The 27,259-nt window shown below is 35.4% G+C and overlaps 2 protein-coding genes across 5 annotated transcripts in view; both read left to right on the forward strand.

The window, feature by feature from the left end:
* HORMAD1 (HORMA domain containing 1) overlaps window positions 1–14,421 on the forward strand; it is a 29,409-nt gene extending 14,988 nt beyond the window's left edge. For all 3 annotated transcript variants that reach the window (XM_033415515.2, XM_033415514.2, XM_033415516.2), the window contains 10 exons: window positions 1,614–1,634; window positions 1,901–1,927; window positions 3,488–3,555; window positions 4,430–4,581; window positions 6,017–6,276; window positions 7,764–7,830; window positions 7,908–7,984; window positions 8,716–8,799; window positions 11,062–11,133; window positions 12,803–14,421. In XM_033415515.2, coding sequence (XP_033271406.1) covers window positions 1,614–1,634; window positions 1,901–1,927; window positions 3,488–3,555; window positions 4,430–4,581; window positions 6,017–6,276; window positions 7,764–7,830; window positions 7,908–7,984; window positions 8,716–8,799; window positions 11,062–11,133; window positions 12,803–12,883 — 909 coding nt within the window. In that variant the 3' untranslated portion in view covers window positions 12,884–14,421. The remainder of the gene's footprint in view (window positions 1–1,613; window positions 1,635–1,900; window positions 1,928–3,487; window positions 3,556–4,429; window positions 4,582–6,016; window positions 6,277–7,763; window positions 7,831–7,907; window positions 7,985–8,715; window positions 8,800–11,061; window positions 11,134–12,802) is intronic.
* Window positions 14,422–14,627: 206 nt separating this feature from the next.
* Window positions 14,628–27,259, forward strand: part of GOLPH3L (golgi phosphoprotein 3 like) — a 37,570-nt gene continuing 24,938 nt past the window's right edge. For both annotated transcript variants that reach the window (XM_033415506.2, XM_004285158.3), the window contains exons 1-2: window positions 14,628–14,725; window positions 16,727–16,921. In XM_033415506.2, coding sequence (XP_033271397.1) covers window positions 16,739–16,921 — 183 coding nt within the window. In that variant the 5' untranslated portion in view covers window positions 14,628–14,725; window positions 16,727–16,738. The remainder of the gene's footprint in view (window positions 14,726–16,726; window positions 16,922–27,259) is intronic.

Here is a 27,259-nt window from a genome sequence, read left to right on the forward strand (position 1 = left end):
TCTAGGTAGGAGCTGGGTAAGCTAACAGTGGTCAACAAGACGAAGAGGGTCCCTTCTATAATGGGAAAATAGTCAATAAAACAAGGAAATTAGATAACATCCAATAGTGTTAACTGCCATTAACATTTTAAGAAAAAGTATGTGGCAAATGGAGAGATGGGGTAACTTTAGATAGGGTAGTCTGAGGAGCTTCTCTGAGGGGGTGATATTTAAGCTGAGACTTGAATTAGAAGAAACCAGCTAGGCACTGATTTTGGGAGAATATTCCTGACAGAGCAGCAAATGCAAAGAGTTGGAGGGGAGTTTGGAGAGTTCAAGGAACAAACAGAAGGCCAGAATGATTAGAGTGTGGTGAGCAGTGCAAGAGAGCAGCAGGAGATGAACCTGTGGAGATGGACAGGGCCAGAGCATTCAGAGCTGTGTAGGTAAAGAGTTTGGATTTTGGGACTTCCCTGGAGGTCCAGTGGTTGTGGTTAAGACTTCGCTTTCCAATGCAGCGGGTGCGGGTTCAATCCCTGATCAGGGAGCTAAGATCCCACGTGCCTCAGGGCCAAAAAACCAAAACATAAAACAGAAGCAATATTGTAACAAATTCAATAAAGAGTTTAAAAATGGTCCACATCAAAAAAAGAAAAAAAAAGTCTTTAAAAAAAAAAGAGTTTGGATTTTATTTTAGGTGTAAATAAAAGCCATTTGAAGGTTTTGAGTAGAAATGTAACATCATTTGATTTATATTCTAAATTAAAAGAAAAATCACTCTGAACTGCTATTTAGAGAATGTACTGTAGAAGGAGAATAAGATTGGAATTAAGGAGAATGACACTTAATCCATTACTACAGTACTGATAAAAAATAATGGTGGCTTAGACCAGGATGGCAAAGGAGAAAAATGAGAAGATTCAGGATATATCTGGCAGAACTGAGTGGACTTGTTGACGATTGGTTCTGGAATATAAGGAAAAGATCCAAATCAAGGATGACTCAGATTTTGGCAGATTACTTGAGTGAATGATTTCCTGTGATTCTCTTTTCCTATAGTCTCCAAAGCCTCTTCCCTTTACTAAATGAGCAGGGCTCTGAACTCTCTTTTTCTCTTTTCAGAATCAGTTCTCATATTGGTAATATTTAATGTGTTATTTCACAATACATATTTTCCTTGTAACTGGCAGTAATGCCCGTTTGCTTAAGTTAGCGATATGAATTTCAACTTTCAGTAAGTCAACTAGAAATAGATATTTTGGGGAATAGAGAAAGATATCTGAGGTATTGCTTTACATGCATCATATGAAGTCTATTTAATGTAAGATTATTTTTATTAGGAATAAATGTTGAAAAAGGACAAAGAATTCTTATGGTCCATCATGCACAAATATTTCATAGAATAAAAATAAGATTTTTATAAACTACTATGTATAAAATAAATAAGCTGTAAGGATATATTGTACAGCACAGGGAATATAGCCAATATTTTATAATAACTATAAATGGAGTATAACCTTTAAAAATTGTGAGTCACTATGTTGTACACCTGAAACATATAATATTTAAACTATGATAATAAAAATTTAATTAATTAAAAAAAAGTAAGATTTTTGTTCTTTGTTTTGTTTCAGCTAAGGTTGGTTGTTCTAGCTGTAAGTATTTTTAAATTGTATATTCTTTTTTAAAGACTGTCAAATTCAGCCTTGCTTAATTAAATAACATTAAAACCACCTATTGATCATGTCACTTGATACAAACTACTGATCTATTCAATGGAAAAGTAGCTAATATTTTGAGGGGGTTGTTTTGTATTTTGTTTTACTGAATTCATTTAATATTTTAGTCTAAACATCCAATTTAGTTCTCCTTGAATACTTAGCCTCTACAATTTACTAAATTGTAAATTATTTTTAAATAGGTATATAGTAATCCAGAAGACCCTCAGGTAAGTATGCTTAAGTTATTAAAAAAAAATAATGCCAAAAAACCCCCATAATGCTTCTAATATCTATAAGTAACATAAAAATATAATAATATCCAGTGCTTTTAACTGTGCTTTTATCAATGCACTTTCACATATATTTTCAAAATTTGAACCTCATAAAGACTTTTTTGAGGTAAGACAGGGCTTGTATTGTTATATTTAAACAGATTAATACACTTACTACAAGAGAGATTACGTGACTGAGCCTAGGCCACAAAGACAAACCACTAGAAATAACCTAAATCTCCTGACTTCTGGTTCTTTGCAATATTTTTTAATTATATTCTTGTTTTAGAATTATAAAATGTTTGAGTTTGAGAAAAATAAGATACTCATCCTTAATCTTTGAATATTCACTCCAATCCAGTCACATCTACCTGTTCATCTGACAGTTAAAGGAAAGAAAGGGTTATAATAAATGAAAGGGAAAACCAGAAGACAAGAAACAAAGGGGAAAGATCTACTGAGTGCTTACTATTCCTAGGCTCTGTTCTTTGGGGTTTCATGTGCATTATCTCATTTATTCATTATAACCATTATGAGGTAATATATCATTACCATCTCCACTCTATAGATGAGGAAACCTAGACACAAGGTTTCTTGTGTAAGGTCACAGTGGCAGAACCAGAATTTGGACCTAAGAAGGCCAGTTCATGATCTGAGTGCTTACCCATTACACTATAGCTGTTACAATATCGTGTTTCCTTCACTCATGGAGAAGCAGATTTTTAAAAAAGAAAGAGAAAGCTAACCCCATCCCTAAGTGAGCAATGGAATATAAAGAAAGCAATAAAAGTATTAGAGCTTCAAGAGAGCTAGGAATGTCTTTTCTTTGATACTACAAATTAAGCCTACAATTAATGCTTAATATATGCCCATGGTGACGAAATCATATGGGCAAAGGCTATGAATTATTTGATTGCTCAGAAACTAACTGTTCAGAAAATGTACAGAAAATGTACATCTGAAGATGTTTTATAGTTGCACATTTTTTCTTTCAGTAAAAGAGCAACATTGCTGATGCACTAATATTTATTGAATGCTTAGTGTGCCAGATACTTTATTAAGGGCTCTATATAAATTATCCCATTTGATAAATATTCATAGGCACCAATGAGATAGGTACTATTTTCAACCCCTTTTATTAGCTGGGGAAACTGAGACTTAGTGGGCTTAAATGACTTGCTTGTGGTTACCAAGGATTGAAGCCCTGTGCTTAGTCATTCTGTTAGAGGAAGAGATGTGCTGCCTCCCTCACCTGCCTGCTAAGGAGTTCCTTCCCTCTGGTATGTAAAACATACATTGCAATGACCGAGGGAATAACTATCTCTCCAACACTGAAGCCCCGAATCCCAGACCCTGGGAATTGACTATTAGGACTGGAAAGTTTCAATGGACGAATAGGGATTAACATGCAGAAGAAATTATTAAATAAATGGTGAGTCATACAAAAGCTATATATAGCTACTTGGCCACCAGTACTGTATATCAGATTCATAACTGCAGTATTTTCTATTTAAGACAATTTCAGAATGTTACCAGTTTAAATTCAAGTACACCAGTAATGGACCAATCATGGACTTCATAAGGTATTGTTCTATAGTTTTCTTTTTGTATTACAGATTACCACTTATTAATACTATATAGCTAAACTTCAGGAATAATTCTGAAACTTCTCAAACATCCCCAATTAACCATCAAGGATACAAAATATTCTTGGAGTGGCTGCAAGCCAGAATTCTGTGGCTAATTATATACTGTTTTGATTGTGAAACAGAGCCAAAGAGTAGGAAAGCCACTGTATGCTTAAGTTATTAGAAATACAGTAAAGGGCTTCCCTGGTGGCGCAGTGCTTAAGAATCCGCCTGACAATGCAGGGGACACAGGTTCGATCCCTGGTCCAGGAAGATCCCACGTGCCACGGAGCAACTAAGCCCGTGCGCCACACTACTGAGCCTGCTTTCTAGAGCCTGTGGGCAACAACTGCTGAGCCCGCGTGCCACAACTACTGAAGCCTGCATGCCTAGAGCCCGTGTTCCACAAGAGAACCCACCGCAATGAGAAGCCCACACACCGCAACGAAGAGTAGCCCCCTGCTCGCTGCAACCAGAGAAAAGCCCATGCACAGCAATGAAGACCCAGTGCAGCCAAAAATAAAATAAATAAAATAAAATAAATTTTTAAAATTAAAATAAAAGAAATACAATAAAAGTCCATCATTCGTTTTCTTTAAACATCTTGTATAAAATGCATATTAATTTAATATATGTAAATTAGTTTATAATAATATTAACAGTGATATTAATTTTTATAATAGTGGCATTAAAACACATTATATCACAATTTTTAACTTAACAACTTAATGCTTTAATGGGAATAAGAATCTCAAGTAGTAAAATGTGAAGTTATGTTATTAGAAGCTATGGGTGCTATAAAAGAAATTAATGTGTGATTCTCTTCCAGTAAAAACCAAAGCAGTGAATCTAGTATGTCATCTGCTGACACCAAGAAAGCAAGTATTCTTCTCATTCGCAAGATTTATGTTCTAATGCAAAATCTGGGACCTTTACCTAATGATGTTTGTTTGACCATGAAACTTTTTTACTACGATGAAGGTACTATTTCCAGTTCATCCTGTTTCAGTTGATATCTGTATATTTTCTTGTCATCGAAACAGTTTCCATCCCAAATGTTTGTAAGCACCTAAATTGTTATATATTTTTTGAAATTATAAAATTTATATTTAATATCAGTATTTGAAAAAATATACACAACTTCTCCAGTGGTCTGAACATGTCCATGTGAAGTTCAACCTCATTCATAACTAAGGAAGTGAAGCAATGAGATACCATTTTTCAGTTATCAGATCAGTAAAACTTGTAAAATCATTGTTGGCAAGGGTGTGGGAGTAAACAGGTACTTTTGTATACTCTTGAGGGAATGTGTATTAGGTGCCATGTAACATTTTAAGAGGACAGTTTGGCAGTATCAAAATTTGGCACATTCTCTTTAATCCAGAAATTCTGTAGCTAGAAGAGTATCTTGCGAATATACTTAGACAACCTTGCAAGGTTATAGGTTTATGAGGATTTTCATAATGTATTGGTTAAACCAGGAACAAACTGGAAACAACCTTGAGTTGTTTATTGGAGGACTGAGTAAATAAATTATGGTGCATCTATATAGTAGTGCTGTGCAAGCTATTTAAAAGAATGTGCTGATAAATTGTTATCCAAAAAATATTAAAAACAGATTAAAAGGTGATGTTAAAGGGCTTCCCTGGTGGCGCAGTGGTTAAGAATCCGCCTGCCAATGCAGGGGACACGGGTTTGAGCCCTGGCCCACATGCCGCGGAGCAACTAAGCCCATGCGCTACAACTACTGAAGCCCACGTGCCGTGCTCCACAATAAGAGAAGCCACTGCAATGAGAAGCCCACGCACTGCAACGAAGACCCAACGCAGCCAAAAATAAAAATAAATTAAATAAATTTTTTTAAAAAAAGGTGATGTTAAAAACAGCTAGGTACAGAAGAGTATGACCTCATTTGTGTTTTTTAAAGAGATATACATGTATTTATTATATAATTTAAATATTATATATTATATTTATTATATAAATATATAAAATATATACTTTACATGCATCGTGTCTTCTAGAAGAACATAAAGCATCAACAATAATAACTAACATTTATTGAATACTTAACTCTGTGCCAGTTCTGTTCTGAGCATTTTACAGACTTTAATACCACAGTGACCCTATGAGGTAGGTACTAGTATTTACCCCACTTGACGGATGAGGAAACCAAATCAAGGATGACAAGTAGTTTCCTCAAGGTCACATAGTCAGTCAAGTGTAGGGAAAAAAGTTTACCTTTAAGGAATAAAATAGGAACTTGGAGATAGTAGGAGAGTGATTTTTACTTTTTATTATATGTTCTTCTATACTGTTTGAAATTTCTTTAATCTGCATATATTTTATAATAATAAAAATTAATGTATTTTCTTCAGTTTCATGAACAGCACAGTTTATACTTACTTTTCTGCAGTTACACCCCCAGGTTACCAGCCTCCTGGTTTTAAGGATGGTAATTGTGAAGGAGTGATATTTGAAGGGGAGCCTATGTACTTAAATGTGGGAGAAATCCCAACACCTTTTCACACCTTCAAAGTAAAAGTGACCACTGACAAAGAACGAATAGAAAATATTGATTCATCTGTATTAACACCAAAACAATTAAGAACACCACTTCAAAAAATTCTTATGGACAAAGATGATTTCAAAGATGAACAGGAGCATTACATAAGTGTAAGTATATTCAAAGAGTTATGAAGAACAAGAGTAATGAATGTTTGATTCAATTCTGAGGACTTTAATAGCTATAAATATTTATTACAATTATAAACTCAAGTTTGGAAGGGACCTTAAAGAAGGTTAAGGTTTGTGGTTTTAAAACTTTTTACCTGGATGCAAACAACATTATTCTCAGAAATTTAAAAGCACAACTACTGTGAATGAAGTAGGGAATGGTCCTGGAGGCCGAGCCACTCACCACCTCACCTACCCTCATGGTGGACTCTGAGGAAACCCCTTGGTCTGGAGTGTAATTTGAAAATCACGGAATTCCCTAGTGCTGCAGTGTTTAGGACTCAGCGCTTTCACTGCCAGGGCCTGGGTTCAGTCCCTGGTTGGGGAGCTAAGATCCTGCGGAGCGGCCAAAAAAAAAAGAAAAGAAGTCCACTGAACTACTCTAATCCCCCAACGAATGCTGGAATCTTTTCTACCATACAACACCCCTACTAAGTGCTCATGCTTGAATTTCTTCAGGGCCTGGAAATTCAGTGTCCTGAAGCAGCCTGGAAGTTCCTGGAAGGCAGGAAAAGTGTCTTATCTTTTTAATCCTCCTGTCCCTAACACTTAGATTTACGGAATGCATTCTCAGTATTGGTTGAATGAATGGATGAATTGAAGTATAAAAAAAGCTTTTTTTGTTATAGCCTCACTCCCAGAAAATCTTTCATCATTAATATAATTGTTCTTTAATCTCATCTTTGTTGTCTTCTCTTGTCTCATTTTATTCTAAATTATGACCACAGTTCTTATGTATAGAGATTGACTATTCTGATTTAGGTTCTGTGGCCACATCCTTACAAGTAGAAAATTCAGTTTTTAACCATTTCAGTCAAAGAATAAGGAATTTTCTTCCTAAAACCTAAATCCCAGTCTTGCCTTATAAACAAATATGGCTGGGATTTATGAAGCGTTCTTTAAAATATTTAAAGCTCTTTGACAAATGTCACAAAAGGAATAATAATTATAGACATTAAACCTTTGCTATTTCTACCATACCATAACTGTGCTTATCCTTCCCCAACTCCCTGAAGAGGGTTGGGTCATATTCAGAGTTTATGCTAATATCTATACAGAAATTCCAGAGCTACAGAAGCAGTAGCTTGTTGTGTGACCATGTCTAATTCAGTGTTCTCAAACAATAGTAAGATCTAAGTGTTCTTAGAACCATCATACATTTTTGAGAAAGTTGTATATTTTTATCATCTGCCTTAAAGCAACCCTGCAAAGTAAAAAAAAAAAAAATAGGATTTTATACTTTGGATAAATAAGTTGCCTTATTATAGTAATTATAGGGCCACTTTATTTCTAGCAAGTGTAAGGTCATTGTAGTGTTATGTTATATTTAACCTTCACATAAAACAAATTTGTTCATAAATATTCTACCCAGTTGTTTTAGTTTCTTTTTGAAATATGTCCATTTTTTCCTTCATGTAATTATGTAGAATGATTTTGACATTGAAACTAAAATGGAAGAGCAGAAAAAAAACCCTGGATCTTCTGAACTTGGAGGTAAGGAGTTAATGAAAATGTAAATTAATTCACTTCCAATTCAATTTTATACCATTTTAACTATTTTTTTTTAACAGAACCAGGTGTAGTTTGTGAAGAAGATGAAGCTATGAGGTCTAAAGAAAGTCCAGATCTTTCAATTTCTCATTCTCAGGTATAAATTTGACAGTTCTATCTCACTTCTAATTTTATTTTTTTCAAAAGACAGGTGCTTATATGCTTATTTAGTTATTTCTCAGATTTTCTTATATTCTAGGTCTTTTAGAAGAAAATTAGGTATTAAGAATGCTTATTAATAAAATTCGAGAATTATACGTTGAAAAGTTTTAAGTATTTTATTGGTTGATTTGTTTAGTAATGAACCTAAATACTGTTCAGAGAATCTCAGAATTTCAGAGCTAAATAAAATCTTAAGCAATTATTAACTCCACAACCCTTTGTATTTACAAATGGACTATATAATACATTTTTGTTGCCTTGGAGCAGAACATGTTTAATTTTGTTTTCTACACACAGTAAAATCCTGAAATAACATTTAGATAAAATCAACATGAAAATAATGGGACTGATGATTGTCTGCCTTCCTTTGCGCAGCCTTTCTTCAATGGGGGTGGACTGAAGTTCTTATCTTCTGGAAGAGTGGTGCCTAGTGATAATTTGGGACTTTCTGAATTCAGTGAATGGTCAATTGTATACAGTGTCAGTTTCACTATCTTTACCTTTGCACTTTTTATGACAGAACCAACACAAAATTATTGGTTTTCATTAACCCAACATAGCAAGACCCTAAATTTTATGTGATTGAATTTTTGACCCCCATTATTGTTACGAAAAACTTTTATTATATTATTTTATGTGGTTTTGTGTAATTATTTTCTTTTCTAGGTTGAGCAGTTAGTCAGTAAAACATCTGAACTTGATGTGTCTCAAAGCAAAACAAGAAGTGGAAAAATCTTTCAGAATAAAATGGTAAAAGCATCTCTTTAGATTTGTTTTCCATTCTAACCTTGTAATTTCCCCCCATATTTGAGTTTATTTTGCTTTTAATACTTCATTTATTGGACCAACGTTTGGTAAGCACATACTATGTTTCAGGTACTTTACTAGGTGCTGGAGGTATAACTTGTTCTTAGATGAAAATGTAGTAATTGGAGGTCAACAAGCAGTGATACAGGGCCATAATAACAGTCTGAATAGGCTACATAGAGGCACAAAGGAAAGAATGGTTAATTTTACTGAAGGTACAGTAGAGAGGGGAGGGACTTCCCTGGTGGTGCAGTGGCTAAGAATCCGCCTGCCAATGCAGGGGACACAGGTTCAAGCCCTGGTCCAGGAAGATCCCACATGCCCTGGAGCAGCTAAGCCCGTGCACCACAACTACTGAGCCTATGCTCTACAGCCCGCGAGCCACAACTACAGAGCCTACGTGCCACAACTACTGAAGCCCGCGCGCCTAGAACCCGTGCTCTGCAACAAGAGAAGCCACCCTAATGAAAAGCCTGCGTGTCGCAATGAAGAGTAGCCCCCTCTTGCCCCAACTAGAGAAAGCCCGCGTGCAGCAATGAAGACCCAACACAGCCAAAAATAAATAAATTTATTTTAAAAAAATAGAAAGGGGAATCCAGGAAAGGCTTTGAGAAGTGATGCTATCATCCAGACTCCCAAACTGTTCCCATGTTCTATCTTGTAAATGGACTATCGTGTTAATAAGACATTAAAAATGACTGTTTTATAAGTTGTACTGAATAGAAATTTGTATTTTATTTAGACCCTTAAGTTACTCTCAAAGGTTCAGAGGTGAAGAAAAAGCATTCTGTAAAATGTAAGGAAACAAATAGCACACTCTAACAGTGGTACGCTGGAGCATTTGTTTCCAACTCTTTATTCAGTGACATCATGTTGACAGCTTGAAACTGGACATGATGAGAGTATTCATAGCATGGAAATCAGCAAATGCCTCAACTCAGGATTTCTTTCTCCCAGAGAACTGGTTGTTAAACATTTACCAGAACACCATTGATGATAGTGCCATTTTTAGGTATCCTTTTTTTCCACATTCTCGATGGGAAGTTAAGAACTGGTAGAAGGCAGCGTTCAAACTAGTGTGCTGAGAAAAGCAAGAGATAAAAGAATTTCAAAAATTACTACCTCTAGCAGCAAAATGTTCTTCTAGGCAGCTTCTGTTTAGGATGAGTATCCTTTACTATCCTTTACTCCACCAAAGTACTCCTGTATTTGAGAATAATGACTGAATTATGGTTAGAAAAGGGCAGGAAATGAAAATATTTAATAATATATATACTAAGGAAGTTATCATTGAAAAGGACATTGCAAGCATCAGAAAATAAGTATGTACTTTTAGAGAATAATACTATAGCAGCTAATAATTTGTCACCATCCAATATTCATTTTAAAAACCGCATATGTAGCATTATTCACAATAGGCAAAAGGTGGGGAAAAAAACCTAAATGTAACAGATGAATGGATAAACAAAATGTGGTATTCTTTTTTTTTTTTTTTTTCTGTACGCGGGCCTCTCACTGTTGTGGCCTCTCCCGTTGCGGAGCACAGGCTCCAGACGCACAGGCTCTGTGACCATGGCTCACGGGCCCAGCCGCTCCGTGGCATGTGGGATCTTCCCAGACCGGGGCACGAACCCGTGTCCCCTGCATCGGCAGGCGGACTCTCAACCACTGCGCCACCAGGGAAGCCCCAAAATGTGGTATTCATACAGTAGACTATTATTATTCAGCCATAAAAAGGAATGAAGTACCAGTACGTTTCTTTAAGTGAAAGAACCCAGTCTCACACACACACACACACACACACACACACACACACACACACAATATATATATATATATATATATATATATAATATGGTTCCCTTTATATGAAAGCCCAGAATAGGGATTTGTATAGAAACAGAAAGTCTTAATGCTGGCGGGAGGATGGGGGAATAGGGGAGTTATAGCTATAAGGGTACAGGATTTCTTTTTGGAGGATGAAAGTGCTGTAAAATTGACTGTGGTGATGGTTGCACAACTCTGTGAATATACTTAAAATCACTTAATTTTGTACACTTTTAAATGGATGAATTGTATGGTATCTGAATTATATCGCAGTAAAGTTGTTCTTTTAAAAACCGCATATAGCTGCCTGCGGTTGAAAAAGCATGTTTGTTGTTCTTTGAGAAATAACCAATTAGTAATTATTCTATCTTTGTGGAGGCTAATGGAAATCAACAAGTAAAATCTTCTAAGGAAAATCGGAAGAGAAGTCAGCTTGAATCTGCGAAAACAGTAAGTCTTATAGGCTGAATAAAATAGCAAGTATCAGAATATCATTACTATAGATTAAATTTAATGATAAATATGATTATATTCCTGGATATACCTCAGAGCTCTGGTATCTAAATCTTGTTTAAATATATTTGATTCTAAAAAATGGGGTGATTTTAAAATAAAATATGCTATGTGGTTTATTAATTTTTCCATGTAAACATTTACTGTCTTATTCCATGAATGATCTGAAATAGTTGGAGGAATTTATAAAATAAAAATCAACATCAGGGAACTTCCCTGGTGTGCAGTGGTTAAGAATCCACCTGCCAATGCAGGGGACACAGGTTTGATCCCTGGTCCAGGAAGATCCCACATGCCGCGGACCAACTAGGTCCGTGCACCACAACTACTGAGCCTGCACCCTAGAGCCCGCGTGCCACAACTACTGAAGCCCGCGCGCCTAGAGCCCATGCTCTGCAACAAGAGAAGCCACTGCAGTGAGAAGCCCGCACACCGCAACTAGAGAAAGCCTACGCGCAGCAACAAAGACCCAATGCAGCCAAAAATAAATAAAAATAAAATAAAAATTTAAAAGATCTATGTCAGGAAAAATATGAATAGAATGAGAAAATGAGAGTACAAGAATATTCAGGCCATTTTATTTATATAGAATTAGAATTGGGCCACAGGTTTGATCTGAGCTTTCTAGAGAAAGTAGAAACAAGGTAAGTTATCAAATCCACATGTTCTCTAAAAATATAGCATCTCCTCCTAGTACCTTAGAAGAAAGAAAATTTTCCTGACCTAAATCTTGTAACAGTTGTCTTATATTTGGAACCTTATTTTACCAAATCAGATAATGTATTTGTCATTTCTGAGATAAATATTTATACTTTTTCAACCAGAATTTTTATTATTAGTAGTAGGTTAAAATTAGATAACTGAAAACTTAAGATTCTTTTTAGAAATCAAGTGTTAAAGGGGTAATCTCAAAAATATACTAGTTGGTTAATACTGTTTTCAATTTATATATCTTAAGAAGGGAATGGAATAACCTGATATATTAGGTTCTTTAATTTTTTCCCCAGTGTATTAAGCCTTGATTTTTTCTGCAAAATCATAATCCAATTTGTATCATTAGTGAGTTTTACCAGAAAAATAAAAGTTTGATAACTCAGAATCTTGTTAGCAATTTTCCTAATTCACCCTCCCATTCATTCAAGGGTGCAATGAATTTCTAAAATCTATCAGGCACTGCTAAGCACCATATACAAAAACAAAACATGATTTAAATCTTACATGATGCCAAAGTGGAATGTTTCTCTATTTGCAGCTCATTTTTTAATCTCTCCCCCCTCATTCCCCTCAAAATATTTTACTATTTTGAGAACATAATGTCAAATCTATCTTTCTAACTACTCCAACATCCCTAATGAAAACCTTATACTTTGTAAGGCTATACTTTCAGCAGCCATCAGGATATATAAATATGTCAATAATAAAATTTACCTACTTTTAGAGAACCCAGCTATCCTATCTTAGGAAATGGTATGTTAGTTACAATTTTTTAAAAGAAGAAAGGAAAGAAGGAAGGAAGGAAGGGACCTCAGAGACATGAAAAAGCTCAAAACTTAAAGACATTTAAACTGGAAAGTATCTATTCTTAGTAGTTGTTTTCTTTTGACAGGTCCTTCATCACCTTGATTCTTCTAGTCAAGAGTCAGTGCCAAAAAGAAGAAAGCTTAGTGAACCAAAGAAAAATACATAAAAAAATTTATTTCTGGGCTTCCCTGGGGGCACAGTGGTTGAGAGTCCGCCTGCCGATGCAGGGGACACGAGTTCGTGCCCCGGTCCTGGAGGATCCCACATGCCGCGGAGCGGCTGGGCCCGTGAGCCATGGCCGCTGAGCCTGCGCGTCCGGAGCCTGTGCTCCGCAACGGGAGAGGCCACGGCAGTGAGAGGCCCACGCACAGCGAAAAAAAAAAAAAAAAAAAATTTATTTCTGCATGTTTGCAAAGTTCTTCACAACATTTAAAGGACATTATATTACTGTTTTAAGGTGTGTTTGCCCTACCTCTGAAAACTTGCATGTAGTCTTAAGAAGTTAGTACACTAAAATTAATCCTTAGCTGACTATCATATTGTGATCCTTAATCTTATCTGAGACAAACTCAGGAGAACTTTTGAATTAAAAGTACCAGTGTCATAATTTGTTGTGTTAATTATCTACTCAATATTGATCTATCTTCCATTTTGGTGGACACTTTCTTTTAACATATATTAACGTTTAAGGTCCTCTAAAGCCATTTTTTGAAGTAAATAATGTTTATTTTGGTATTAAATTTTGATAGTAATTCACTTTTTACTTGTGTTAAAACTATACAATTTAACTGGCTATGTCTGTCATGTTATTAAAACAATGTTCTTCAGTACTTTGATATAGTGTATTAACATGATAATATATAATGTACAATTAAAAATCGGTGCTTTAACTTTTAACATTTTTTACTACAAGAGAAAATGATTTTAAAGTCTGCCATTTTTGGCAGCATAAATAAAATGTTCAGCATCTAGACTCTTTCATGGCTTCTAATTTTTATTTAAATAGCAGAAAATTTTTAGGCACTAATTTTGAGATCATTTCAGTAGATGTTACTTTGCAAGAGTTGAGCACGCTTTCTAGAACTTTTGAGTGGTAGTGAAAGATACTGTGCTTTTAGTGAGAAACCTGGGACCCGGTTCCAGACTTGACTGTTTTCTGTGCTCTAGAAAAGAAAAGCTTAAAACTTGGTCTGTTTGCCTCTTGCATTTTCAGCAGCCATATTCTAAAAACATATTATTATCCGTGGGCTTGCCAGTAACAAGCACTAATAGCGAATGTTAGAATGAATGCTATGGTAGAAATGTGCCTATTCTGTTTAATGTAAACCAAGTAAACGTCCACAAACTGACTCAGATCGGTTTTTTCTGGAACAGGAAAGTTAGGGATAAGCTAACTGTCGAAAACAACCAATTTTTAAATGTTTATGTATTCTTAGCTTTATTGGATCCCAACCCATCTCACCTAATTGTAACAGTACAGTATACACTGCTACAGTAACACACCTGCTACACTGAGGTTGACCAACAGAAACCTTTGTAGATCGGCAGCTGGTGATAGCTCACCGAACGCTTTGATTGGCCGGTTTAATGGAGGGTGGGGAGCGCAGCCCTCTTTCCTTTCTCTACCAAGGTTCCTTCATTGGATTGACCAGCTGTCAGGTTGAGCCCAAACCTGCCTCCTTTTGGTGGTGTTTGTCTGGATCGCAACGCAGTAGCCGGGCGGGGGGAGAGCCTCCCCTCGTAAGCTCCGATTGGCTGAACTCAACCTTGGAGGTTTCTGATTGGTCCAATGAAGAAACCAAGGTAGGTTGCTTAGTGATCCTGAGGAAGCTGATGTGTTATTCCTTCTGTGCATCGAAGGATCAGGAAGTTTGTTCTCTCTGCGTGGCTGAGAAGTTTTTCACCTACTCGGTCGGGGGTGGGGGGGTGGGGGTGGGGACAGGTGTCCCCCTGAAATAGAGCGCAAGCTGCAGCCTGAGTTTGGCCGTAACCCAGGAAATAACGTCAGGTAAGCAACGGGGGAAATATCAATACATTTTCTAACGTCGAAAAAAAAAAAAACCTCCAAATTTTTCATTTTGTGGGGAGAGGGAGGTTTTTATTTATTTAATTTTGGGGCCCTTGGGTTTTTTTTTTTCAAATAGGGTCTTTAACTAGTAAATGTCCAAGGGCGATTAATTTTTCAAAGAAAATGCCCCATTATTTTTTTGCCCTGAAGATTTAAAGTTTCTTGGATTGGGTTAGGATATGAGCTCTATTCACCGTGCCAGATAGGGTTAGTGCCTTTAAGCATTTATTTCATGCTTCTCTTCCTCTTTCACTCTTCTTCCCACCTCCCGCCAAGAATTATTTGAAATATAGCCTTACAAAGAATCTTTTGTAAGTCACTTCATTTGTATTTCTTTTTTAAACGTTTACATGCATTTCTGAGTATTCATTTTAATCAGTATATATTTATCGAGCAGTTACAACGTTAACGACATTGTGCTAGTTGCTATGGAGAATATAAAAACCCAAGAAGACAATATCCCTGCCCTCAAGAAGTTTACAGTTGAGAGACAGCCATACCAAAAGAAAGACTATAATAAATACTTTAAAGGAAGTAAGTATAAATAAAGTTGTGTGAACGTACAGCTGAGGAGAGACCTATTCTGGCTATGGGACATAGGGGTAATGGAGAAGCAGATTCACTGAAGGCTTTACAGTGGGTCCTCAATAGGACTTTGAAGAATGTGTAGAATTTAGAAAGGAAGGGAAAAGGGAGAGAACTCCAGCCTGTACAAAGGAGAGAGGTGGAAGGCATGGACATGTTTGAGAAATGGTTTAACAGTACATAATTGGAAGTAATGGAAGATATTACTAGAAGATAGAATGGGATCCAGTCTCTTGAATGCATTCTTTTGATCTTGAAAAAGCTATTTTCAGTAATTGCTGATTTAAAATATTTATTGTATTTAATCTTAAAAATGACATTTAGATATATCTAAAGTATGCTAACTTTAAACTTTATCACACATGGTAGTGCAATTTCTCTTGACTGTAGATTTTAAAAAAACTATAGTGCATGGTATAAAAGGGCTTGTGCTCTGATTTTTTTTGTACTTGAGAAAGAATCTGCTAATCTTTTAACATTCTCTTGCCAGTGCTTTTTGTTGTCAGCTGTTTGTGTGTTTGCAAGGTGGCTAGCCTAGGGATAGAGATGAAAGTTACTACACATGATCTTCTGAGTGTTATTCTGTAGACTGGTAATCTCCAAAGTGAATGCATGAAATGAGTCATTAGGGTTTGGGAAGGAAATATTAGAACATATATTTCTATTTAGTTTTTCTTAATTTTTTTCACTATTTTTTTGTATGTTTTATAATGAACTGTTGAATATTTATAGAAATTGCACATAAATTACTGTATGCTCTTCGGAGCTGGATGCTCACAATTTTTTGCTGTTCCATATTATTTAACTTGGGGAGAATCCATTTTGTGAAAGGAATCACAATGATTATGTGATTAGGTTATGCACAAGAAATCAGCAGGCTTAAAAGTCGGTCCTGGGCTTCCTTGGTGGCGCAGTGGTTGAGAGTCCGCCTGCCGATGCAGGGGACACGGGTTCGTGCCCCGGTCCGGGAAGATCCCACATGCCGCGGAGCGGCTGGGCCCGTGAGCCATGGCCGCTGAGCCTGTGCGTCCGGAGCCTGTGCTCCGCAACGGGAGAGGCCACAACAGTGAGAGGCCCGCGTACCACAAAAAAAGAAAAAAAAAAGTCGGTCCTTTCTACTGGTCTTTAGAATTAATGATTTGATTTCTTGTCAATGCCTCCAGTGGAGTTCAACCTATTTTACTTTGGAAAAGATATTGTTATCCACCTAATTTTTTCTGGTCATTACTCTTTCCTTTCTTTATTTAAGTTTGTAAATATTTCTTACCTGTATATATTTTTAGTATGCATTTATGAATATCTAGATGTTTATTTACATAAGCACACATATAGATATTTTTTCATCACCCCCTCCAGAGACAGGTAAGAATGACCACTTTAACTCACCGGGCCCGTCGTACAGAAGGAGGGAAGAACTCTGAAAAGAAGGTGGAAAGTGAGGAAGACACTAATCAAGACAGAAGTCAAGACAATGAGGACACTGAAGACTCTAAGGATATCCGCCTCACGCTTATGGAAGAAGTATTGCTCCTGGGACTAAAAGATAAAGAGGTAATGCAATTGGATTTGCTATGCTGTCTCAAAGACTTAAATATTGGAATGTTTTTAGGAAGTAATCTGATAAAATATTTTCATTAATACTAAATTGGCCTTAGAATTGTGCTTCAGCCATCTGGGGGATGGGGGAGTTTGGGAGGATGGTTGATACTTGGAGGGTAAAATCCAGAAGTATAATTCTTGAAGTATAATTTAATTACAAAATTACTCCAGAATTTTAGAAGATGTAACACAGTATAAAGTGTTTGTACTTGTAGTTTCCCAAGTGAGATTGATGGTGAAATAACCTCTTATTAAACTAAGAAAGAGGGCTCACACATTGAAGTCTTCTTGAGCTTTGGGGAGAAAAGTCTTTTAAATGAGAAGACAAGGAACATGTATGATTAGCTGTCTTACAAAAATAAACAGGGGTTGGTTTCTTATAATACAGAAGAATAACTTTTATTCTATTCTGTGTATCTTTATTTTTATTAGTGGTTTTGGACAAGCAGAGCAGCTATTTTTTTAAAAAAATATTTATTTATTTATTTGGCTGCGCCGGGTCTTAGCTGCAGCATGTGGGATCTTTGTTGCCGCGTGCAGGATCTTTAGTTGATGGCACGTGGGATCTTTAATTGCAGCATGAAAACCTTAGTTGTGGCCTGTGGGATCTAGTTCCCTGACCAGGAACCTGGACCCCTTGCACTGGGAGCGAGGAGTCTTAACCACTGGACCACCAGGGAAGTCCCTCTGTTCTGTGGATTTTTAGAAGTTAAATATCAACAATTGATGAGGATTATTTTAGAAAATGTTTTAAAATTAATTACAGCTTTCCCTTTTTTCTAATTTTTCCCTTATTAACAGAACATCTATTTTATAATAAAATTAGTCGAGATAGCAAATCTTGTGATACAACCAAATATTTTCTTGGCTTTTCTATTAGTAGTATACATTATCCTTCACTTGTAATTTAACTTTTTATTGTGTTTTCCCATCACTTTCTTCGCTAATGAAGAGGTTATAAAAATATACAAATAGGGGCTTCCCTGGTGGTCCAGTGGTTAAGACTCCACGCTTCCAAAGTAGGGGGCGAAGGTTTGATCCCTGGTTGGGGAACTAAGATCTCACATGCTGTGCAGTGCAGCCAAAAAAAAAAGGATATACAAATAATATTTTAAATAATCTACTTCCTTGTTAAGAAGACTTTGGTGAGTACAAAAAGAGGCATATTTATTATTGGCCTCAGTTTTGAAAACTTATCAAATTAAAATGTTACTTTATATTAAAAAAATACTAAATGTGGCTTTGATTGTTGTTCTTAGAAATGAATTGGTTAAATACATCCAGTAATATCTGTTCTTTTCTACATTGACTCCTCAACTTGAGAATACCCTTATTTTAGTTTAGTTTAGTTTTTCTTTACCATTTTTCCCTTCTCTGATTTTTGTCATGTTAAATTACCAACTTGAACAGAAATTAAAAGACTTGTTATAGCCTGTGTATTATTAAAACTAATGTTAGAGACATTCCCATGTGTACTTGGCCAAGATGCAAATATATCATAAAATCTTACCCGGAAGAATATATTCCTGTTTGCTGAGAAAGTTGGTGAGGGTCTAGTTTTATAAAAGTCAAATAAATGAAAAAGCAAAACTGACTCTCTAAGAGAAAGTCAGAGTAGGTCTGAAGATTAGGTGGTATAAATACTATTTTGAGATGTTTACATGGTGCCTAGGAAACATTCAATCACTAAAACAGAAGAGCATATTAGATCTAAAATGCTGTTTTGTTTGTTTCAGTTTTGAATAGGAATGATTAATTTCCTGCTGAACCTAGGTACTAGAATTTTTGCTTCTGTTCTGTAGCAAAACTGCCTTTGGACTTGTCTTTGTGTTCCTAAATTTATAATAGTTAATATAAACTTAAGGAAATAGGATAAAAAAATAAAGGAGCTTGTTTAGAGCTATGATCGTAGTGCATATTCAACATATTGGTGAAATACTGTATAAAGATGGGCAGATAATATCCACCTTTTGAATTGTTTGAATTTTATTTTTGGAGATAGCTGATAAATTAAGTTTTTAGCTTTCAGTTGGCTCAGAAAGAATGAGAAATGATAAATCCTTAGGTGTACATAAATAGGAGAGGTCAAACCTTCTGATTTATTAAAGTAGTAATAGTTGTTCCAAAATGCCAGTTACATAACTTTCTCTAAAAAATACTACATTGATTTCCAACTCAACTTATTTTCTTCTTATCTCTCAAACCACTTGTTGATTTATTTAATCAATGTTTAATGTGCTTAGCATTATACAAATACTAAGGTAAATATAAAATAGTATAATATTTTATACTATAAAACAAATAATACGTCTATATATACTATAAAACAAATAATACGTCTTTTTAAAAATTAAGTAACCCAAAAAAAAAAAAATTAAGTAACCCAAAGCTCCATCAACAGAAGAGTGGATAAAAATGAATCGTTCATTTATTTAAATGAGTATAAATATATTTTTATATAGAATGAAAATGAACATTGTTACAAAACATGTATGATTCTCATATATGTTCAACAAAGGAAGCCAGACACAAAAGAATACATATTGTATGATTATGTGTATATAAAATTCAAAAAACTAAACTATGGTATCTGGGATTGCATATTTAGGTGGTAAAACATACAGAAAAGCAAGAAGGGGATTACCATAGTTGTTAGGGTAGTGAGGAGCAGGGGAGGAGGGGAGTTTTAGTGGTTAGACAAGAGCATGAAGGGGTTTCTGGGTGCTAGCAGTTTTCTATTTCTCTACTTGGGGAACGTTTCATGGATATGCACTTGGGGATAAATCATTGAGCTTTTCACTTTTGTGTACTCTTCTGTGTGTGCATTATATTTCACAATTCAAAAGATTTTTAAAGAAGTAAACGACAACTAAAAAACAGCAAGTGTTTCCAAGTTAGAACAGTAAGAGCAGAGGAAGTTGGAGGAAGGAGAGATCATCATAAGTGGAAATAATCTGGGGAAGAACAGAAGGCAGTAAAACCAGCTGGGCCTGTAAGAATGGATAGGATTTACATAAATGGAAGAAGGGAAGGGAACACATTCTGGATGAGTGAGCAGAGGTTTCATGAGCTTGATGAATTTGGGAGATAATTGAGTACCAGTATGACTGAAGTAGATGGTGTTTTTAGAAAACCATGAGATTCAGAATTGACAAATTAGACTCAGATCAGAGTAGGAATGATTTTAAGTGCCAGGCGAGACTTAGACTCTTTCCTTTAAGTAAAAGAGGATCAGCCTGATGAAAACAGCAACATCCATTTCATTTTTGTATACAATTGAAGGATGTTTTTGCTCTGTGTTCTTTGTGAGTATATGTTTTGGTATATATGTAATTTCTTGTTTTTTCATGGTTTATTTGTGACATGTCAAAAAAAAATTGCCAAATGTTAAACTTTGCATCCCAATGTCTCAAAGTTAACTTTTGCTGAAGAGTTTCATAAAGTTTAAAGTATAGAACCTAATGCTATAATTTTTTAAATTATGTTTTAAAAAGCCTATATGTAGAAAATAACGTAATGAGACTAATATTTCAAGAATTGTAGGGCTTCCCTGGTGGCGCAGTGGTTGGGAGTCTGCCTGCCGATGCAGGGGACATGGGTTCGTGCCCCGGTCCGGGAGGATCCCACATGCCGCGGAGCGGCTGGGCCCGTGAGCCATGGCCGCTGGGCCTGCGCGTCCGGAGCCTGTGCTCCACAGCGGGAGAGGCCGCAACGGTGAGAGGCCCGCGTACTGCAAAAAAAATAAATAAATAAAGAATTGTAGGCCTAGAAAAAAATGACAGCAGGTCATATAGTCAGATTGCTTGTGAAATATTACTGTCATCCTTTCTTAAGAGTCTTCTGAGTAGTAGCTGCCACAGACTAGTTTAAAATATTAAGCTTCATTGTCTTGTGAAATAATCAAGAACTTTTTATGTTGAAGAGTCTAACCTTTCAAATATGTTTAAAATTAGATGTTACCTCAGTTCAGTAACACTGACCTCAACTGAGAAAATTAAACTTGAGCACCAGCCTGACCAAAATAAAATAGATTTATTTCCTGTTGAAATCAAGATCCTGTTTATTTGTCATTATTGCCTTTGTTAAGAGTTTTGATATAGATATTTGTATTGATTCATGGACAGTTAATGCTTTCATTAAATTACTAATATATTTAAAACTTCTTTATGAAAATCTTTATAATTAAGTTACCTGTAAGAGGAGTGAACCTACTAATGCTTTTGACTTTTGGCCATAATCTTTTAAATTTGGATAGTGTTTTTTAGCCCTCTTCCCTTCCTTGCAAAGCTCTTGCTTAATAATGCCATTTATTGAGTGCTTACTAAGCACTGTGACATAAAAGCTTTTCACCATATTTCTCATGTCACTGGAGTAAAAATCGACAAGAAGTATTGTTCATTGGTATTAGGGAAATATATTTTCATTCATTTGTTTAGTCACCAAAAATTTATTGAATGCCTCATATATGTCAAGTGCTGAATATTAGAAGAGAACAAAAACAATAGTCCCTGCTTTTGAGATTACTTATAGTCTAGTGGCCTGGGAATGGCTGGAGAAGTTAGGAGGGGGTCAGGAAAGTCAGTGGACTGTTGGAGTACAGTGCGATATACGCATAACTATGTTCTGAGTACTGAGGGAACAAAGAAAGACATCTAACTTGGATGGGTGTGGAAAGTAATAGGTGGGAGAGGGAAGGAGAAGATATACTGGGAAAGACTTCTGGGAGGGGATAACTCTTAACCTGAATTCTGAAGATAAGCAAGAGTTAGTCTGTGAAGAGAGACAGTTTCTAGGAAAAAAGAACATGAGCTGGATGTTTGTAATAATTTCAGTGATTTGCAGCTAGAAAAATCACAAATATTTGAAAAAATCCCATCTCCTTTAAATGAACTCAGATGTTTTGAAACAAGTACCAGAGCTGGACATCCAGTTGTGTGTTTTATTGTTTAACTTTTCAAAAATTGTGAAATATAGCACATTCAAAAAAGTGTATAAAATACATATGTAAAATTTAACAAGCAATTTTAAAGCAAACACTCATGTAACCACCATCAATAGAACATTATCAGAATCCTGGAGGCATCATCTTGTGCCCTTCCCTAATCACATGCTGTCCTACCTCCCTGTAGTTTTAACATGTGTATATATCCCTAAACAATATATTTTAGTTTTGCCTGTTTTTAAACTTTATGTTTTGGGATTAATACTGTCATGTAGTCTTTTGTCCAATATGTTTGAAATTCATCCATGTTGTTGCATATAATTTAATTCAGTTTATTGCAAGATAGTATTTCATTATATGGATATATGACCATTCATTCTACTGGTAGATGGACATTCAGGAGTCCATTATGAATAGTGCTGCTAACAATATTCTTGTACTTACTAATTATGTTCTTTCAAACAATGTCACTCTTCATACGTATATAAAAATGATAAATCAAACTGAATAAAACTTTCATTTTAAATTATAAAATATGTTAATGCTAAGCTTTTCAAGCTTACTAATGATCCTTCATCAGTTATAATTTACTCATTGTAATTTATTAGCGATGGGAGATTGGAAGTGCAAACATTTTTAAAGCTGGTAAAAAAATCTCAGTGAACAATCAGTAAGTTAAAAAAAATCAGTCACAATAAGTCAGTAAACAACTTGTGGATGAATGGCTATAGAGGGAGAAAATTGCTCCTCTTTGAAAGTTGCTCAGTTCTAAAACATTTTATTAAAATCAAAAGATTAAAAGTGTAATTTATAATTTAGGTCACGACCTGGTCTTTTAGTTTCCTGATAGCACAAAATGAACAATAAATCTCTTGTCACTAGTATTGCCATTGTGAATAGGGCAAGTGTATCAGAAAGACTCGTTTGTCAGGTTTTGTGGTTTTTATTAACACAGGCTGTTATTAAAAAAGAAAAACTTTTGTTTTGCTTTTTAAAAATTATATCTAGTCATATAACCACAAAGAATTATTTACTATTGGTACAAAAGGAAATAAACTGGGAGACCAATGTCCTATTTTAACAGTAGGAAAATATAGTTTAAGCTGTTTTCATTGAGAGCCTGCCTCTCTGTATGCTCCCCCAACCACCAGTGGCACACTGTTGTCTTCTAAAATATGTGGTATTGATATTAAGACAAAACCCACCCACTTAAATTTGGACTTCTGGCAGTAACCACTGACTCTGTAAACTTGATGGGAGCCATTTCATCTCTTTTGTCTCCCTCTTCATATTTTATTAGTATAACAAAGTTTTCAAAACATTTTGCACTTTCTCTTGCTTGATCCTGTAAGGCAAATATTATCCTCTCTTTATGGGAGTCAAAGTTAAACTGGCCAACAAATTGTGGAATTTATGTTCAAACCAAACATAAATATACTGAAATGTTTTAATTCTCTTCTCATTTCCTTTTCTATATATTCTGTAACTATTTTCTTTGTTGTTGCCATGGGGACTACATTTAACATCCTAAAGTTATAACACTTTAATTTGAATTTATACCAACTTAACTTGAATAAAATAGGAGAACTCTGCTTCTGTATAGCTCTATCCCACCCCTTTTAGTTCTTGATGTTACAGAATTATATCTTTATACATTTTGTGCCCCGAAAGTTAAACTAATTATGATGCATTAGTCTCTTAAATTATGTACAAAACAGAATGTAGAGTAACAAACCAAAGTTATACTAATACTCATTTTTAGACTAATGTTTTAAAGTGTATTAGTCTCAAAAAAAAGAAAGTATATACCTCATTGGGAAAAAAATAATAAAGTGTATTAGTCTCTTAAATCATGTAGAAAACAAAAAATGGAGTTACAAACCATTTTTACTATAATACTAGCTTTTGTAATTGCCCATATGTTTATCTTTACTGACATCTTTATTTCTTCATACTTCTTTGGGTTACTGTCCAGTGTCCTTTCATTTCTACCTGTAGGACTCTCTTTAGCATTTCTTGCAGGACAGGACTAGTGGTAAAGACTCCCTGAGCTTTTGTTTATCTGGGAATGTCTTAATTTCTCCTTCACTTTTGAAAGATAGTTTTGCCAGATATAGAATTCTTGGTTGACAGGTTTGTTGTTTTTTTTTCTTTTAGCACTTTGAATATATCAGCTCATTGTCTTCTGGCCTCCAACGTTTCTGATGAGAAATTTGTTGATAATCTTATTGAGCATCTCTTGTACGGGACAAGTGGCTTATCTTCTGTTGCTTTCAAGGTCTCTCTTTGTCTTTGACTTTCAACAGTTTGATTTTAATGTGACTCAGTGTGTGTCTCTTTGAGTTCATCCTATTTGGAGTTCATTGAGCTTTTGGATATTTATATGTATATCTTTCATCAAACTTGGGAAGTTTTTGGCCATTATTTCTTCAAATAATCTCTCTGCCCCTTTTGCTTTCTCTTCTGGAAGGCCCAAAATGTATACGTTGGTTCACTTTTGTTGATATCCCACAGTTCCCTAGGATCTGTTCATCATTCTTCAATCTTTTTTCTTTCTGTTCCTCAGACTCAATAATTTCAATTTGTCCTGTCTCCAAGTTTGTTAATTCTTTTGTCTGCTCAAATCTGCCTTTGAATCCCTCTAGTAAATTTTTTAATTTCAGTTATTATACTTTCAGCTCTAGAATTCCTTTTTGATTTCTTTTTAAGTTTTCAACCTCTTTACTGATATTTCCATTTTGTTCATACATCATTTTCCTGACTTTCTCCACATATTCCTTTAGTTCTTTGGGAATCTTTAAGATAGTTGTTTTAAAGTCTTTGTCTACTAGGTCTGCCATCTGGTCTTTCTGGGACAGTTTCTGTCTTTTTTTTTTTCCTTTGAGTCAGCATACTGAACTGTTTATATGTCTTATGATTTTTTTTTTTTTTTGCGGTACACGGGCCTCTCACCACCGTGGCCTCTCCTGTTGCGGAGCACAGGCCCCGGACATGCAGGCCCAGTGGCCGTGGCTCACAGGCCCAGCCGCTCCGTGGCATGCAGGATCCTCCCGAACCGGGGCACAAACCCGCATCCTCTGCATCGGCAGGGGGGCTCTCAACCACTGCGCCACCAGGGAAGCCCGTCTTATGATTTTTTTGACTGAAAATTAGACATTTGAATCTAATGATATGGTAACTCTGGAAATCAGATTATGCCCCTTACCCAGAGTTTGCTGGGGTTTTTTTTTTTCAGATTTATTTAGGTATAACTGACAAAATTATAAAATATTTAAAGTATACAACATGATGATTTGATATATGTGTACACTGCGATAAGATTCCCCCCATCATGTTAATTAACACATCCATCACCTAACATATATTTACCTTTGTGTGTGTGTGAGAGAGAACATTTATGATCTATTCTCTTAGCAGATTTCAATTGTACAATACAGTGTTATCAGATACACATCACCATATATAAAATAAACAAGTATTTACTGTAACAGTGCAGGGAACTATATTCAGCATCTGTAATAACCTATAATAGGAAAGAATCAGAAAAAAAGAATATATCTATCTATATCTATATCAATCTATCTATCTAACTGAATCACTTTGTTGTATACCTGAAACTAACACAATATTGTAAATCAACTCTACTTAAAAAAAAAAAAGTAGGTAGCAATACAGTGTTATCAACTATAGTCACCACGTTGTACATTAGACCCTCAAACCTTATTCATCGTGTAACTGAAAGTTTGTACCCTTTTACCAACCTCTCCCTATTTCCCCCCACCCCCCCAGTCCCTGGCAAACATTTTTCTACTTTCTGTTTCTAGGAGCTCAGTTTTTTTAGATTTTACATTAAGTGATACTATGCAATGTTTGTCTTTCTTTCTGTCTTATTTCACCTCCAGGTGAAATATCTCCAGTGCATAATGCCCTCCAGATTCTTCCATGTTGTCACAAATGACAGGATTTCTGTCTTAAAAAGACTGAGTAACATTTTTTTTCCTTGATCCATTTATCTATTGATGGATACTTATATTGTTTCTATACTTTGGCTACTGTGAAAAATGCTGCAATAAACATGACAATACAGATATCTCTTTGAAATAATGATTTTTTTCCTTTGGATGTACACCCAGAAACGGGGTTGTTAGATCATATGGTAGTTCTATTTTTAATTTCTTGAGAAACCTCCATATTGTTTTCCATAGTGGCTATACCACTTTACATTCCCACCAAGTGTACAAAGATTCCCTTTTATCCACATTCTTGCTAGCATTTGTTATCTCTTATCTTTTTGATAATACCATCCTAACAGGTATGAAGCATTATCTTATTGTGGTTTTGATTTGTATTTCCCTGATGATTAGTGATGTTGAGCACCTTGTCCTATACTTGTTGGTCACTTATATGTTTTCTTTGGAAAAATGTCTGTTCCGGTCCTTTGCCCATTTTTAAATTGGGTATTTGGTTTTTTGCTGTTGAGTTATTAATATGTGTGTTCCTTGTGTATTTTAGATATTAATCACTTATTGGATATGTGGTTTGTAAATATTTTCTCCCATTCCATGTGTTGCTTTTTCATTTTATTGATGGTTTCCTTTGCTGTGCAGAAGCTTTTTAGTTTGATGTAGTTCTACTTGTTGATTTTTTTGCTTTTGTTGCTTGTACTTTTGGTGTCAAGTCCAAAAAAAACATTGCCAAGACCAATGTCAAGGAGCTTACCCTCTGTTTTCTTCTTGTAGTTTTACTGTTTCAGAAGTTACGGTCAAGTCTTTAATCCATTTTGAGTTGATTTTTGTGTATGGTGTAATGCTTTTTTTTTTTTTAATTGTTGTAGGCTATTTTTGTGCTGAGGATCAGCCTAAAGTGTAAAATTAAGGTCTTCTCAAGTCTTTTCTGAGCCTGTGCCTTTCCTTGGGCATTTATAATAACCTTCTAATTTCCCCTGTGTATGTAGTTACTTTTGAATGTCCTAGTCTTTGGTATCTGGCTCCAAAAAGAGGGGAAAGGAAAATGAAGAGGAGGGAAAAGACATAAGCCCTTTAAATCACCTGGAAGTCACCAGAAGGGGAAAGGCTTGCAGCAAACCAGGGAGGTTATAATAATGGCCTCTGTGTCTGCACCTCCATGATCAGAATGCAGATCCCTGATATCTGATATTTGGAGGACAGGGTCCTTATTGCCCACCCTAGCTCCTAGTAAGGGGCATGTAAGCTGCTCTAAGAACACATACATGGCTGCCTGCCATGGGGTGAGGGAATGGGAGATGGGTAGCCTCTGCTAAACTAAGATTTGAAATTGACTGGAATTAACTGTAATTTATGATCCACGTCTTCCCCTGGAAGTTGCAA

The sequence above is a fragment of the Orcinus orca genome, chromosome 1, assembly GCF_937001465.1.
Source record: "Orcinus orca chromosome 1, mOrcOrc1.1, whole genome shotgun sequence".
In the NCBI taxonomy this organism is placed as follows: domain Eukaryota; kingdom Metazoa; phylum Chordata; class Mammalia; order Artiodactyla; family Delphinidae; genus Orcinus; species Orcinus orca.